Source organism: Muntiacus reevesi, chromosome 18 (assembly GCF_963930625.1).
Source record: "Muntiacus reevesi chromosome 18, mMunRee1.1, whole genome shotgun sequence".
Taxonomy (NCBI): Eukaryota; Metazoa; Chordata; class Mammalia; order Artiodactyla; family Cervidae; genus Muntiacus; species Muntiacus reevesi.
Genome location: NC_089266.1, coordinates 20317188 through 20333768, shown reverse-complemented (window position 1 = coordinate 20333768; position 16581 = coordinate 20317188). Strand labels below are relative to the sequence as shown.

The following is a 16581-nucleotide window of genomic DNA, read 5'->3' as shown; positions in this document are numbered from 1 at the left end:
CCGGGAGTCTGAGCTGGGTAGGGACGCGGTGACCCAGGACCCTGGAGATAAAGAGCCCCCCCTACTAATACCTTCTCTACCTTTGAGTATGTCCACAGCCTCCTCCTGCGAAAGGCAAGAGACACACTTTGAATCCAGTTTTCCTAGTGTTCATCGGCCCCTGGAGGCCCTGCCCAACCAAGCCAGGGGAACGCAGGGCGTCTTCACACCGCGCCTTTCATCCCCTCTGGATCTCCAAGTACCAACTGGTTCATCACCCTAATGACGCTGACCCTTTTATGAGACTGCTTTCATGTCAGCCGCCTGGGAGTGCCATCTCAGCATTAAGCCTAGGGAGGGTGGCACAGGGCCCCAGACCCTGCCCTGGAGTTTATAAGGCAGCTCGCAGGGTGAGGTCCCTGCTCCACAGTGTCCCCAGTGCTCCCAACCCTCATATAAACTCCCTGCTCAGCACGCTTGTTTTGCCGAATGCAATCTGGATTGGGAACTCAGATAGGGCAAGGACAAAGCTTAATTTTCGTAGCCCTTCACCCAGAGCAATTTTTGTGGACCTGAGTTAAATTGGGGTTTCCTGACGTTAAACTAAGGGGGGGGGGGAGAGGTTGAGGTTAAAATATTAAAGTTAACGGTTACCAAAGAAGGGGTCAAGGGAATTTAAGAAGAAATTTTCCCCCTTCTCCAGTAAAAATCACTGCCATTGTCCATGAGCTGCTTGCACAGTCCCTGCCTACCACAGTGCTGAGGGAGCTGAAACCACACCTGTCACTGGGTAGTGGAGGATGGGAGAGGCTCCACTGGGGGTGGAAGAGACAAGTCATTCCTCCAGCCAGTCATTCAACAACTCTCTGCAAAGCTAGGTTGGGAAGGCACAGACTCAGGCCCTGCTTGCCAATGGCTTATGGTCTACAGTCTAATGCAGGAGGCCCACCTGTCCTTGACCACCTTCCTACTTTGTGTTATCTGCATCTTAAACTCTCAATTTAGAGAATGGATACATGCATATGTATGACTGTGTCACTTTGCTGTGTACCTGAAACCATCACAACATTTGTTAATTGACTATACTCCAATATAAAAAAACTCCCAATTTATCACCAAGTCTTGTTGATTCTCTCATCAAATGTCTCTCAAATCTACCTCCTTTCCACCCCAATTCAGATTCTTATCACTTTTCGGAAATCTTGGAATACTACCCTACTCTCCTAACTAACCCCAAGTCTCACCTCTCTCCAGTCTTCACTCTTTACCAGAGTGACCTTCTTAAAAGCAAAAACTGATCATGTCACTTCACTGGCGTAAATCCTATCAATGGCTTTCCACTGCTGTTAGGATAGAGGTTGAACTCTTTGGCCAAGCACACAGGTCTTAGATTGCTTGGCTCCTTTCTACCATCAATACTGAACCCAAATATGTGTAGTGTCAGTAAATGCCATGGATGTTGCCATATTTTCTTCACCCTTTCCTTCCACCCCGTTCAAACCTCAACACAGACCTGACCTCCTCCAGGAAGGTTCCATGGATAACGTGATGCCCACGTTCCCAAGTTAAACACCCCTTGGCCGTGCTCCCACAACACCACTGTAATAGATCTTACATGGTAGACTGTCATTGGGTTAGATGTCTAGCTCCTCTAGATGGTGACATTCTCACGGGCCGCAACCAGGTATAATTCGCCAGCAGCACGTAGTCCTGCAGCTGGCACAGAGTATGCGCTCAGAACACATTGGATGAATAAACGACTGAATAAACGAAGTGTTACTGTAGTAGCCTTTAGAGGAAGAACATTTGAGCATCTGAGACACCAGAACAGCACCCGGCGCGTCCCGCCAGCCTATAACCTGTGCCCTGGCGACCACCTACCCGAGGTGCAGACCGTCATTTCCCCGCCGGCCTCTGAGGGCGCTGTGTCGCCGGCGCCCGCTCTCCGCCGCCGGAATTGGTCTTGCCGGATGGAAGCTGCAGGGGCGGGACCAGACGGAGTCGGGAGCGACGCAGAGGAAGATCCGAGTGTTTGCCGTGGTGCTGCCCCACCCCTGGTCCCCGGGAACCTCGAGGGGCCAGGCTGTGCCGCTGCGAGGGCCCTGGGAGGTACGGGACTGGAAGGCCGGGGTCGACCACCGCTTTGGGGACGCTTTAGGTGGCAGGATTCTGATTCCCTCTGGGAGCCCCCTGGTGGGGAGAATGTGCAGGAGGCTCGTGTGGCAGTCTCTCTTGGGGTACCCCTTAATTGCGGGGCTCGTGGGAAGAGGGGATCTGTACCGGGAGTTACCTCTGGAGAAGTTTCTGTGTGAAATACCTTGGGGAAGTTATCTCTGCCTGTCCTCTCTGGGGGAATATTTGTTTAGGACTTCTGGGAAACCTGTGTTTGGGGTGCCTTGAGATCTCTTGGGGTGTCTTGAGATTTCTGTGTCTGAGCCTTATCTGGGTGTGTCCAAGGGCAGCAAAATCTTTCTCCTTTCCAAAGCATTGTTTTCTTAGATTCCTTCCCTCCTTTGTTTCTTGTCTGATGTTTTTCATCCTAGCCATGGCCTTGACTGGGAATTAGAGGGAACAGATTGTCCAGATCAGCCTTTCTGGAAAGCAGAATGATGTTCTTAATTGTTCACTCCCCAAGAAGAGTGATGTAAGACAGACCCACACAAAATAACATCTCTGGTTATTTCTCTACGGGATCATGGTTAAAGAGAGGGAGCTGAGCCAGAGCTCCCTTCAGCAACTGGTCCTCGACATCCTGTCCATCCTGTGCACAGAAAAGATCCTGGATGGTGGTTCCTTTAAGCCAGCTACGTGGCGACTCTTCCCGCTTCGTGGCAACATTGACTGAGCACTTGCTCTGTGCCACTTACTGACCACGTACTGGGAATAAAAGTACGATACAGCTCACTGCTCATTAGCAGACATAGACACATCGCAGACACTATGGTGGGCATAGTACACCCTGCCGAGGGTAGCGGACAGTGCCGACTCCTCAAGGCTGTGTGTTCGGTTCAGAACTTGGGCTCTCGATTAAGGGAAGGCCCTGTGTCTTCATCCTGCCTCATCCAGTGTGCTTCCATTCTTCAGGGTTGAAAGCTAAGCATGGGGAAGAGCTGCAAGGTGGTCGTGTGTGGCCAGGCTTCTGTGGGCAAGACTTCAATCCTGGAGCAGCTTCTGTACGGAAACCATGTAGTGGGTGAGTTGTTGGGGATGGGCTGTGGTGGAGGAAGTGGAAGTATGAAGAGAAGATTTGATCACAACATGAAGAGGCTAAAAGTTGCTCCTGGTGGTGCTCCTGGGATCTGAAAGATCCCAACCCTGCCACACAGAAGAAATCTGGAAAGAGGAAACCCAATATCAGAGAAAGATAGGAAGGAAAAGCTTGCAAGTCACGCTGTGCTTAGCATGGTATCAGCATAAGATTAACTCTGTTCCCCAAATCATTCCAGTCCAGCCAGGTTTGAAGTCTGACCCCGATCCTCAGCCCCCACATTCCTTTCCCCTCCTATCTGGTTGGCCTGTTAGGATATACTCAGTCACGCAGGTTCCCAATCTCTCTTCTCCCTTGAAACAAGCTTGTTTTTTTTTTTTTTTTAAGCTGTGCTGGGTCTTTGTTGCTTCACGGGATTTTCTCTAGTTACGGTGAAGGCAAGAGAGGGCTACTCTGTATTGGAGTGCATGGGCTTGTCATTGCAGTGGCTTCTCTTGTTACGGAGCACGGGTGCCAGGGTACATGGGCTTCAGTAGTTGCAGTTCCTGGGCTCTAGAGCACAGGCTCAGGAATTGTGGAGCAGCGGCTTGGTTGCTCCAAGGCACGCGGGCTCTTCCCGGATCAGGGATTGAATCCAAATTTCCTGCATTGGCAGGTGGATTCTTTACCACTGAGCCACCAGCGAAGCCCAGAAACAAGTTTTCTCCTCATTTTGTCCCAGGTTCTGAGATGATCGAGACACAGGAGGACATCTACGTGGGCTCCATTGAGACTGACCGGGGGGTCCGGGAGCAGGTGCGTTTCTACGACACCCGGGGGCTCCGAGACGGGGCCGAGTTGCCCCGGCACTGCTTCTCCTGCACTGACGGCTATGTCCTCGTCTACAGCACGGACAGCCGGGAGTCCTTTCAGCGCGTGGAGCTGCTCAAGAAGGAGATTGACAAATCCAAGGACAAGAAGGAGGTGTGTGGGGGAACCCTGGTGGTGAGAGATTGTAGACCCTTGGCTGGCTTTGGGAGGCCTGGAATGGCTCTGTCTTTCACTCATTTGCCAGAAGCTAGGTTTGAAACTGGAGGGCGGGGATGGAGACCACTGCTGGGGGTCTTCACCACTAGAGGTGCCCACCTGTTGAGACAGCTCAGCCAAAGAAGCTGCTCGAGTTTAGGTGGTCCCTGCCCTAACACATGATATCCCCGCTAGTCTTTTTTCATAGTGGTTATGTGTTCAGCTGTGAAGGCCCTTTTGTTCTCAATCAGGCATTCTGGGAGTGCTTCCTCACCAGTTAACTTAGCCGGCAACTAACTGACTCCTAGTAATGATCAGGTGTGAATGACACAGGGCTTGTAACAGAACTCCTGTGGGGGGTGCCAGATGGAGGCCCCGCCCACAGTTTCTAATGTAGGAAGAGATGAGAGCTCAGCGGCTGGGACTTCTTCCCCTCCCCTAGGACTCCGAGGTGGAAGTAGTTGCTTTTTCCTCTCCTCCCTCTGTTCAAGGTCTGGCTTCCATCTGGCACCTGCTCTGAGAGTTCCATGACAAGCCCGAGGTGGTCACTGGCCCTCATCCCCACCCCCAGCGTCCATCTACAGCCACAGGCCTCTCCTGTGTTCCTCTTCCCCAGGTCACCATTGTGGTCCTCGGCAACAAGTGTGACCTGCAGGAGCAGCGGCGTGTAGACCCGGACGTGGCTCAGCACTGGGCCAAGTCGGAGAAGGTGAAGCTGTGGGAGGTGTCAGTGGCCGACCGCCGCTCACTGCTGGAGCCCTTCGTCTACCTGGCCAGCAAGATGACCCAGCCCCAGAGCAAGTCTGCCTTCCCCCTCAGCCGCAAGAACAAGGGCAGCGGCTCCTTGGATGGCTGAAGAGGTGCCTTCCCAGCCCTGGAAGATGGGTTGGGGGGAAAGGGGGGTTTAGGTGAGCTTTCCTTCCCAGTCAAGGTGGGGAGCTCACCACTAGGCCAGGCAACTGGGCTGTCCCAGGCTCAGGTTGCTTTTGCTCCCTCCCAGCTCTGGGAATTGCTGATAGTCTAGGTTAGCACCCCCAACCCCCCCAGGCCCCCATCACATCTGCCCTGCGGTGACTGGGGTAGTCGTGGGTCACTGTCCCTTTTACCTGCCAGGAGAGGAACCGGAGCTATGCAGAAGTGCCGCATCTAGGGTCTGGTTCCTATCACAGGGACCTCCCACTTCTGGTTTCCTGCCAGTATCTATTCTCTCTCTCTCACGCACACACACCCCCTGTTCAGGAAGCCTCTACATACACACACCCACACACACACACACCCACCCACCCACACACGGCATCAGCCTGGACTCGAGAGAAAGGGCATCCAGACATCTGTGTGGAGATGTGCACGTGTGTGTGCTGATGTTTGGGTCACACACACACACACACACACACACACTTACGGCACCAGCCTGGACTCTAGAGAAAGAGTGTCCACGTATCTGTGTGTAGATGTGCACGTGTGCATGCTGGTGTTTAGGACACACACACACACACACACATACTCACTCTCATGGCACCAGCCTGGACTCTAGAGAAAGGGCGTGTGTGGATGTGCACGTGTGTGCGTGCTGGTGTTCCAGGCACCTCCTCATCCAACAGCCCAGCCTCTCTCCTGTCCTCTCCTTGGCTGGAAGAAGCTAGCCTCCTGGGAGTGTCCTTTTCTGTTGTCACTCTTACCCCTGCTTCCTCTTCCTGCTCAGGGAGCCTGTCACTGGGTGAGGTGGAATGGAACGCAGCTGGGCCGGGAGTCACCAGCTGGCTTTCGCTTTTCTCATCTGTAAGATGATCTCGATTCTATCCTCTCTAGCCCTGTGGCTGGGTACTGCCCGCAACTGCGACTGTCCCTTCAGCTTCTCCCTTTTCAAGGTGCTACGCCCACAGCCCCGGAGGCTGGGACACTGCTCCCCCCGACCACCAGGGGGCAGGAGCGCGCTACTCGCTCTAGTTGCCAGAGCGGCCGCCCAGGCCTGGGGACCGGTCTTTCCCGTTCCTGTGGTGGTTTTCAGCTGATCACTGGACTTCTATTTATCAATTTCCTGTGTTTATATGCCTGCTGCCACGGTGGAGGCTGGGCAAGGTGCTCCTCTAGCGCTCCCTTCTTACCTCAGATGCCTGAGCAGAACAAGGCCAAGCAGGGGCAGCTTCTCAGGAGCTGCCAGACCTGTCGGGGGCTCAGAAGGGTGGTTACACTTCCGGCACGCGGTCAGGTGAGCTTGCAACCTGCAACCTCCCGTGCTCACCTGCTTCTGATGCACACACCTAGCACAGGTGAGACACTACAGCCAGATGACCTCCAATACACGCCCCTTCTCCCCAGGACGGGAGAGGAGAGCAGGGGCAGGCGGCCCAGCTGGGCGAGTGGAGTTTTAGGGCGTATACAGGCTTGAGCTTAAATTCATTTATTAATGTGTTGGACACAATAAAACCACAACTGTTATCAAAAAGTTTCCCTCCCCCCCCTTTTTTTCTTGTACCCCCCATTGGAAATAGCTTAAAAAAAAAAAAGATAACAGGCAGATACTGGCGAAGTCCCATATCATGGGGTGGTGGGTGGCAGTGCTGGGGTGGTGGCAGTAATCTTGACAGCACGAAAATGGGTCTTGAGCGTGGATCCCAACACTCGGATTCACGGCGAGGGGGGCTTGGGTTGCTAGTCTGGGGAGAAAGCTGAATTGAGTGCTGGGGGCCAGTTTGAAGTGAGGAACTGGAGGGCAGCCCTGGGGGGTGGATTTGGTGTCAGGAGGGCCCATAGTCTGAGGGAGACCCAGTGTCACCCCACTACCCCCTCGAGAGCTGGGGTTCAGGAAGACTCAATGAAAGGCTAAGAGGGGAGAACGTGTGTGGGACTGGTCATTTCCTCTATTACAGACGGCCCAGCCAGAACATCACCATCACCATCACCTCATCCTGTCAGCAGGTGAAAACCCCAGAAGCTTGCGGCTCCAGCCGCCCCTTGGCTTTGCCCCACTTGGTGCTGCTCCCTCTCTCCTCCACGGTCCTCCACCACACCCTTGTCCAGGCAGCCTTGAACCCACTCCTGCTTGGAGACCCCCTCCATCATCGCCAGTGATTCTCTGGGGAATCCAGTGGATAGGGAAGACCACCCCCACCCCACTCCCTGCAGGGCATGGGAATAGAGGTCACAGTCTTGTCCTCAGGCTAGGAGAAAGTCAGATTCCTTGGGCCTCTGGCCACATGGCTGTAGGTCTTGAGTTGGGGGGATGAGAGCACCATGGGACTGGGGCTAGGATTATTGCATAGATCTTTGGATTTTTCGGTTTGCTCCCCGTAAGTCAGGATGGGAAATGGAGGGGAGACCAGGACTAGCCCTAGACACCAGAGGCAGGGAGGGTGCAGATGGATGGTCCGTGGGCCAGGGTGGCATTAGTTGAGTCCCCAGTGCAGACTGAGGGCTGGGCAGAGCAACTCTTAGCGTTAGCCCAGCTCTTCCTAGATTGGGCAGGACCCCCGAGGCTGTACGAGGCATTCTCCTGAGGGATGGAGGGAACTGAGGCATCTCAGGGAGAGGGATCAGGGCCGGTGGTGGGCAAAGGCGACTGCTGGGAGGGTTAATAGGGGGCAAAGACAATGGGTCCCGTGGCAGGGCGAACGGCTCCCGCTGGGGTGCGAAACAGAGCCGGACCCAGGATTGGAGCTGGGAAGAGGGTGGTGGCCGCTGTGGGGGCAGGCCGGAGGGCCAGGGGCCCTGGCAGGGCGCAGATGGCTGCCGCCGCGGTAGGGAGCGGGCTGGGCAGGAAGCGGGCTGCCAGGGTCTTGGTGAGTTGCTTCTGCAAGGCCAGTTTAGACTGCAAAGAAAAGAGGGATGGACACAGTCTTTGACCCCAGGAAAATCCCCTCCCCTCCCTTGGCCCCATCCCCTAGACCTTTTGCTGCAGGAAAAACGTGACTTTCAGGATTCCAAACCTAAATCCTCCTCCCTTCCCACCCCCACACATTCATTCCACAGGGCTTTCTCCACCACCTGTCGTCCTGTCCAGAGGGAGGAGACTCTTGCGATGGGCCAAGTGGGGAGCCTAGGGGGAGTGGGGGGTGGACACGGTCTCCAGGAGATGCTCGCCCACCCCTTGCGCTTGCCCCTGAGATGACTTTCCCGGGCCCACCTCCCCGGAAATTTCTCTGGGCAGATCCCAAGACAACCAAAAACACAACCCCAGTTCTTTCCCTGCCCAGGCCTCCATGAGATGGGGCGGGGAGACTTCCTTCCTGACCCACCACCCGCCGCCCAGCCTGCCCTCCCTTCCGGCCGGCCCTCTCCCCTCCGAACCTGGACCGATACCTTGAGGAGATTCACAGCCAGTGCCGCGTGCTTCTGCAGCTTGCTGTGCTGACTGGAGGGCTTGGGGGGCTTCCCGGCCAGACGGTCTTTGTGTCTTCTGCTGCTCAGGTGCTAATGGATGGACAGAGAGACTGGGAACAAGACGAGGAACCCAGGGACCCCAAAACTACTCTCTCACGCTCGGCTAGCTCACCCTTCTGTTCACACACCTAATCCCCTTGGCCCTGGAGCAGCCCTGGGAAGGGGAGGCAAGAATTGGCCTTGGCCTTCCAGGAGCTCACCACCCCCTGAGCGTCACACCTCTTTCTCCACCTGCCCCCTGTTCTGCTCCATCCACCTTCTCCCCGAAGGCTCTCTCCTCCCCGCCCCGCGTGGGGCCCACCCCCTCACCTCTGCTCCACCCCCAATCCCAGCCTCACTTGCCCCACCTGCTTGAGCTGGGTCTCTGAGTTGACCTGGAGCTGACAGAGAGCACAGTGGAACGGGGGGCTGGGCCCCTGCCGGCCCCCCCGGCCCCCTGTCACTCTCTTGGCCTTGTGTCCAGCTCCTCCCCGGGGCACCGTGCGGCCCCGGCCCCTGCGGGGAGCACCCCGCTGACCTTCCACCATCCACCGGTGCTTGGCTCCTGGCGGAAGGAAAGGAGACAGCTTGTCAGCACCAGAGAGGGGCTGCAGGGCCACGGAGACCCCCCTCCAAGCCAGGTCAGCCTGGCTGTCCCTTGAAGCCTCCAGGCTGCTTGACACCGACAGCCCCTCCAGCCACATGAAGTTTCTCTTTTCCCCTGAAAGGTCTTCTCATGCATGCTAAGTCACTTCAGTCGTGTCTGGCTCTTTGCAACCCCACGGACTATAGCCTGCCAGGCTTCTCTCTCCGTGGGATTCTCCAGGCAAGAATACTGGAGTGGGTTGCCGTGTCCTCCTCCAGGGGATCTCCCCGAATCTCAGGGATCAAACCCACGTCTCTCATGCCTCCTGCATTGGCAGGGGTTTCTTTACCACTAGTGCCACCTGGGAAGCCCCAAAGATCCTCCCAGCTGCGTTCATTTCATGCCTCAAGGAAGCTTCCTTGCAGAGTAAACTTTAGGTCGGCTTCCCTTTGACTCTCATCCCAACCCCTTCCCCCAGGTCTGACCCAAGGAAAGATGGAGGGGGTGTCTCCCGTCTTCTGTGGGGACCCTTCAGATCTTGTTGCTTCAGGCTTCTCTTCCCGATCCTCCCTCCCCAAGCATTAGCTGGAGGACCCCAAGTGCCTGCCCACTCACAACTGGGCACAGCACCTCTGTCAGCCAGCCCTCGAGCACAGTGCCCACCCAGAAGCCACAGTCTGCCCACATCTGGTGAGGGGCATCTCCTCCCGGGACTCAAGCTGGCGGGGCGCACTGACCTGTGTTGTGAGCCTGAAGCTGGGAGGCAGAATTCACGGTCACCTTACATGTGGCGCAGTAGAGGCGCCCCTTCTCACCCCTGCCTTCCCCACTCACACCGCTTCCCACAGCAGCTGCCGCCGGTTCAGGCTCTGGGGCCTCTGGCCCAGGCTCTGGGGAGCAGGGTGGGCAAGACGAAGAGGAGGAAGAGGAGACAGCATCCAAGAGGTCTGAGGGGACCGGCTCCCTGGGCGTGGGTTCTGGACTCCGGGGTGACTGGATTTCGGGATCAGGAGGAGGGGCCGCAGGAACTGCTGGGGAGATGGAAGGCTTCGGTGAGAGGGCAAGCTCCAAGATGATTCTCAAGACCATGACTTTTTAAAAAATTTTTATTTTTTCTAACTTTTGGCTGCATGAGGCATGGTGGATCTTAGTTCCCCAATCAGGAATCAAACCCATGCCTCCTACAGTGGAAGCATGAAGTCTTTAACAGCTAGACTGCCAGGGAGGTTCCTCAAGACCATGATTTTAAGCACAGACATCCTGGGGGTAGCATGGCTGAGTGGAGGGCCCCTGGTGTAAGGATGACCAGCACTGAATTCCAGACTCCCCACCAAATCACTGAGCAGACTTGGGCTCAGCTTTCCCACATGAAATCATAAAGTTGGGCCCAGTGGTCTCAGAGAGCCCACCCAGTCCTGATAATCTACAGTTATTAGCTAACTGTTAAATAAGTGGAAGTCACCAAAAAGATGTACTAGAATATTCATAGAGCACTATTCCTAGCAGCAGAAACTGGAAACTATCCAAATAATCATCAACAGGAGAATAGTGAAAAAATAGTGAGCAATGGAATACTACATGGCAATGAAAAAGGATAAAACACGGCCACACAACAACATGGAAGAAGCCAGATGCAAAACCTACATACTCCAGATCTTCCTCAATCTATAATGGGGTTACATCCCAATAAACCCATCATAATTAAAAAATGCATTTAATACACCTAACCTACTGAACATAAAAGCATGGCCCAGCCTACCTTAAATATGCTCAGAATACCTACCTTAGCTTACAGTTGAGCAAAATCATCTAACACAAAGCCTATATTGTAATAAAGTGTTGACTACCTCATGTCATTTATGGAATACTGTGCTGAAAGTGAAAAACACATTGCTTGCATGGGCACAGAATGGTTGTGTGTCAGTTGTTCACCCTGCCGGTCACGTGGCTGCGGCTGTCCAACATCACAAAAGAGTATGTACCTCTGTCATACAGAGTGAAGTCGGTCAGAAAGAGAAAAACAAATATATACTAATGCATATATGTGGAATCTAGGAAAATGTACACATGAACCTATTTGCAGGGCAGGAATAGAGACACAGAGGTAGAGAATGGACACATGCACATAAATGGGAAGCGGAGGGTGGGACAAATTGGGAGATGAGGACTGACATACACTACCGAGTGTAAAACAGAGAGCTAGTGGGAGCCTGTGTAGAGCACAAGGAACTCAGCTCGCTGTTCTGCGGTGACCTAGAGGGGTGGAATGAGGAGCGCATGAGAGGAGGTCCAAGAGGGTGGGGATATATGTACACATAGAGCTGATCCACTTCCTTTTACAGCAGAAACTAATACAACATTGTTATCTGCTTGGGCTCCAAAATCACTGTAGGTGGTGACTGCAGCCATGAAATTAAAAGACGCTTGCTCCTGGAAGAAAAGCTATGGTCAATCTAGACAGCTTATTAAAAAGCAGAGACTTGACTTTGCTGACAAAGGTCCGTCTAGTCAAAGCTACGGTGTTTCCAGTAGTCATGTGTGGATGTGAGAACTGGAACATAAAGAAGACTGAGCGCCAAAGAATTGGTGCTTTTGAACTGTGGTGTTTGAGAAGACTTGAGAGTCCCTTGGGCTACAAGGAGATCAAACCAGTCAATCCTAAAGGAAATCAGTCCTGAATGTTCACTGGAAGGGCTGATGCTAAAGCTGAAGCTCCAATACTCTGGCCACCTGATGCGAAGAACTGACTCATTGGAAAAGATCCTGATACTGGGAAAGATTGAAGGCAGGAGGAGAAGGGGATGACAGAGGATCAGATGGTTGGGTGGCATCACCAACTTGATGGACATGAGTTTGAGCAAGCTCCAGGAGTTGGTGATGGACAGGGAAGCCTGGCGTGCTACAGTCCATGGGGTTGCAAAGAGTTGGACACGACTGAGAAACTGAAAACAACACACTAAAGCAATTATACACCAATTAAAAAAAGAGTATGTACCGTATATCTCTAGCCCAGAAAAGATCAAAATTTGAAGTTGGAAGTCCAGTATCTAACTGAATGCATATCCCTTTCATCCATGTGTGCTGTGTGCTAAGTCGCTTCAGCCGTGCCTAACTCTTTGTGGCCCCATGGACTGTAGCCCAACAGGCTCCTCTGTCCATGGGATTCTCCAGACAAGAATACTGGAGTGGGTTGCTGTGCCCTCTCCCAGGGGATCTTCCCGACTCAGGGATCGAACCCATGTCTCCTGCTCTGCAGGTGGATTCTTTACCACTGAGCCACCGGGGAAGCCCTGGAAGTCAAAAGATCATAATCCAAATCATCGTGAAGTTGGGAACCGTCTGTATGTCATTAACCAAAACCAGGTGAGGCTAATCTCTGGTGAGAAAATTCAGGCTCATGGTTACCCTGGGGGAGGGTTATAGGTGGTTGAATAGCATCACCCCCAAACATGTGCATCTGGAATCTCCGAATGTGATCTTATCTGGAAAGCAGAGTCTTTGCTCATGTAATTCGTTAAGATGAGATCAAACTGGACTAGAGTGGGCCCGAGGTCAGTGACTGGTGTCCTTCTAAGATCACATGAACACACAGACACGAGGGAGAAGGTGATGTGAGGGTGGAGACAGAAGGTCATAATGTGGCCAAGGATTGCTGGCAACCATGAAGCTAGAAGAGGGGGATGAAACAGACTCTCTCTCTGCACCCCGGGAAGGAACCAACCCTGCTGACACCTTGTTCCAAAGGTCTGATCTTCAGAAACTGAGAAAATACAGTTCTGTTACTTTCAGCCGCCCAGTTTGTGGTCATTCATTATCCCAGGCCTAGGAAGCTCACAGGGCAGTGACTGGGAGAGGGCCCAAGGAGTGGGGGGCGGTGCTTCTGGGGTGCTTGTGACATGTTTCTTCATCTCAGCAGATTCAGGCTGGAAAATCTGAGATGCTCTTCCATGTGGTGTGTGCCTCTTCGTGTACAGATGGTATACTCCAACACAAGTGGGAATAATAATAAGCAGAAAGCGCTCCACCCCTTGTCGGAAACTAGAATTGGAGTGGGACAGGGGCGGGACAAAAGTTCAGGACTGACCTTTGCTGCGCAGCTCTTCAGGGGCTCCACCAGCCGGAGTCGGGGTGGGGGACGCCAGCGTCTCATCCTGGGTCAGGGTTTGCGGCCTCTGCTTGCTCTTGGCAGCTTCAACAGCCTTGAGTTTTCTGGCATGTTTGTGGCCTTTGTAATGTGCTTCGGCTTGGTTCTGGGGAGGGGAGAGCCTGGGGTCACCATTCATTTGCTAAGTCTACCTGCCCCATCCATGAGCTGGCACATAGCGGGCAGGTCAGAGAGAGGCAGGGCTCTGGCCACACAGGGAGCAAATCCTTGCCATTGTCATCGTCATCACAGCACGTGTGTGGGCCCGAGGGTTACAGAATGCATTCTCATATGTGAGCTCCCAGGCAAACCGCCACCGCCTTCCAATTCTGCCTCGGTGCCTTTGTAGCTGTGCATCTTTGGACAAGTCACTTCACCTTTCTGAGCCTCAGTTTCCTGACTTGTAAGCTTTGGGATGATAACACTGATTTCATAGGGTTGTGAGAATGAAAATGAGAACATGAATGACAAGTGAAAGCAAAAGTGTTAGTCGCTCAGTCGTGTCCGAGTCTTTGTGACCCTATGGACTATACCCTGCTAGGCTCCTCTGTCCATGGAATTCTCCAGGCAAAGATACTGGAGTGGGTTGCCATTCCCTTCTCCAGGGGATCTTCCCAACCCAGGAATGAATGACAAGGACCTACTACAGAGAATAACTGCTCAGTGAATATTAGTTACTAGGTTTATAAATGCATGGGTGGGAAAACAGAGCAGTCCCCATGCTTTAGGGAACATACACTTCAGATCATTCATCCTTCTGTACGTGTTTTTTAACAAATAGTTACTGAGCATTTGCTGCTTGCCAGGCACTGTGTTGGGCCCAGCATGAAAAATATATGGTTTCTCTATCAGAATGAGTCTCTCTGTCCATCACTTGCATGACTCACGTAACCTTAAAGCCTGGAAGGAACCCCCAAATCTGGCCTGTCCACTAGGAGTTCCTGCTTATTGCTCCCCAAAGTAGGAACGACAAGGCCCTGTGGCCTCTCCTTAGGCTCTTCTACAAGAGCAGGTCTGCCAACAGCATCTCCCAAACTGCAGAAGTTGCCTGGACAGAAGGCAAACATTTCCCTGGAGGCCAGAATGAGGCTTCCCTACTCTCTCTGGGCAGGCCCTGCTAGGAAGTATGTGGACTATGGGGTCAGCCAGGCCTGGATTCAAATCCCAGCTCTGCTAATTACCAGCTGTGTGACCTCAGGCAAGTCACTTAACCTCTCTGAAGCTCAGTTTCCTCATCTGAAAAATGAGGCTGAGGATAGGACCTTGAACCATCTCACTGATGTATCCTGCGAACTAATGAAGAGGATGGACATGAACAGATTCTGTGAACTCAGGTGTGTTAAGAACTCAGCCCCAAACCAGAACCCATTGTGGCCCCTGGGACCCAGAGTAGGGAAGGGCAGTCTGCTCTCATCAGAAGGTTCCAGAACACAGGAGAGAGGCATATGGGAGGAAAACAGAATCCCAGAGGGATGGGCTGGAAAGGGGCACAGGAATCTGGAGAGAGGAGAGGATGGGATGGATAAAGGGCCAGGAGCGGCTCTTCCTCAACGAAGGACAGAAAATACAGACCACAGTCCCTTTGCCACCCCTATTCCTCCATGCAGGAAAGACCTGAAAGCCCAGGGTCCAGCCCACTCCCTGCCCAGCAACCCCCCAGCCTGTTTCCACAACTCCCTCTCACCGCTGAGTTGAATCTCAGGTGACAGATGTTACAGGAAATGAAGAGCTTCTTCTTCAGGGGAGAGGGGACCCCAAATGTGTGGCTGATGACAGCTTTCTGGACCGGGTCCATCTGTGGAGGGGGTGGGAGGGCATAGTAACTGTGGGGTCAGCTAAGTAAGGAGGGAGGGCAGTGCTAATTGCCCAAAACTAAAGTCTATGGAGGAGGGCAGTGGTCAGCCCATAGGAAGAAATTTCCCATGTCTGTGGATATTAGACACCAAAAAAGAAACAGTCTCTTCCCTGGCTGACTTTCTTAGATGGCCTAGGCTTCTGCTAGGAGGCAGGGGGATGGCCATGTGACTTTTGCGATCTTGAGAAACAGAACCATGGCCTGGTGACCACACTGGCTTCCCTTGCTGCCCCTCTGGTCTCTTTTTCCGCTCATTCATGAGAATCACATCTACGTGTACAGAGAGTTGAGGGCAGGGAGAAGCAGAGAAGGGAATTTGGAATTTCCTCTCCCATAACCCAGTCTTGTGCTGGACCTGTGGGCGAGGGGAGATAAAGCTTATTATATCAGCTTTGCCGCTGTCCCAGGGCCTGAGAGAGAGCCACAGCCCAGGGCAGTGGGGGACCAGGCTGGGGGTGGCGAGCAGGGTTAGCAGGTGGAAGCCAGAGGGTTCCCTGAATAGTAGGGTCATTTCCCTGGAATATGAATTTGTATTTTTTTTTCTTTTCCTTGTTTTAAATAATTTCTGTTTCTTCTATCAAACCAAGCCTTTATGTTTCCCTTTCTCAAGGGCAGGGTTGTTGTGTCAAAAGCAGAAGTCGTTGGGGGCTTACTTGTCAAGAGGAACTTTCCAAACCTTCCTGAGAGAGGAGAACACAGGCTTTGAGAGAAGAGCATGGTTTCAGAAAGTTCCCTGAGACCAGAGAAAGTTTCTAACCCTCACAGCACCCACGGCTGGGGGCTGAGGTGGGTGGGTGGTAGGCGGAACAGGATTTCGGGGGAGAACGGCCTGCTGGGCCCCCGGTGATGAGAGCAGCAGACTGACCCTCTCGTAAGGACCATGTGCCTGAACAGTGAGCATGTCAGCAAGTGACAGTGGGGACTGAGAACCAGAGGACCGCCCCCCCAATTGTCTCAGGCTCCTTAGGATCTTTGTACAACCCTGGAGGGTGGGAAGGAACGGGCTCCCAAGGGTGATTAGATGGAATTTCCCACCATCTTGTCAGGATGGCCTGGGGCTCATCAATGATTACATTTGATCTTTCAAATTTTTTTAAAAAGGGATCATATAGCTCATATAGTGAAGTAAATTTCAGATTTACACACATACATGGAAATACATGGGAATACTAGTACACAGGCTAGTAGTGGGCAGACACACAGCACATAAACTTAACAGGCAGTTACAAATCACAGAAACAAGCAGAAAGATACACACTCACCTGCACACCCAATGGCACACATCCACAAAACTAGAATCACCCAAACCATATTAAAAACATACACGCAGAGGCCAGACACACACCAAACACATATACAGTGGACACAAAAAACTCTCAGATACCCAGGCATATACACTAAATAAAGACAACTATGCAGGCATAAAGAGTTCACAAGTACACGTG

The 16581-nt window shown here is 53.0% G+C and overlaps 2 protein-coding genes across 9 annotated transcripts in view; one reads left to right on the top strand and one right to left on the bottom strand.

The window, feature by feature from the left end:
* Positions 1-1951: 1951 nt before the first annotated feature.
* On the top strand, positions 1952-6638 carry NKIRAS2 (NFKB inhibitor interacting Ras like 2). Its single transcript, XM_065908517.1, has 4 exons — positions 1952-2088; positions 3064-3172; positions 3909-4150; positions 4809-6638. Exons 2-4 carry the CDS (start codon positions 3079-3081, stop codon positions 5046-5048), a joined length of 576 nt encoding a protein of 191 aa, XP_065764589.1. The 5' UTR covers positions 1952-2088; positions 3064-3078; the 3' UTR covers positions 5049-6638.
* A 39-nt stretch (positions 6639-6677) lies between these two features.
* Positions 6678-16581, bottom strand: part of LOC136148894 (zinc finger protein 385C) — a 56507-nt gene continuing 46603 nt past the window's right edge. For 5 of the 8 annotated variants that reach the window (XM_065908515.1, XM_065908511.1, XM_065908512.1 and 2 more), the window contains 6 exons: positions 14966-15076; positions 13222-13387; positions 9875-10168; positions 8920-9116; positions 8492-8602; positions 6679-8000 (listed from right to left, as the gene is read on the bottom strand). In XM_065908515.1, coding sequence (XP_065764587.1) covers positions 7764-8000; positions 8492-8602; positions 8920-9116; positions 9875-10168; positions 13222-13387; positions 14966-15076 — 1116 coding nt within the window. In that variant the 3' untranslated portion in view covers positions 6679-7763. Of the gene's footprint in view, positions 8001-8491; positions 8603-8919; positions 9117-9874; positions 10169-13221; positions 13388-14965; positions 15077-16581 lie in introns of all 8 variants that reach the window. The other 3 variants (XM_065908513.1, XM_065908514.1, XM_065908510.1) reach the window with 2 other exon arrangements.

Excerpts from the sequence above, each read along its gene's own strand:
- NKIRAS2 (XM_065908517.1), top strand. The coding sequence starts at position 3,079 with ATGGGGAAGAGCTGCAAGGTGGTCGTGTGTGGCCAGGCTTCTGTGGGC. Across the intron at positions 3,173-3,908 it reads GTACGGAAACCATGTAGTGG|GTTCTGAGATGATCGAGACA; the intron begins GTGAGTTGTTGG and ends ATTTTGTCCCAG. Across the intron at positions 4,151-4,808 it reads AATCCAAGGACAAGAAGGAG|GTCACCATTGTGGTCCTCGG; the intron begins GTGTGTGGGGGA and ends CCTCTTCCCCAG.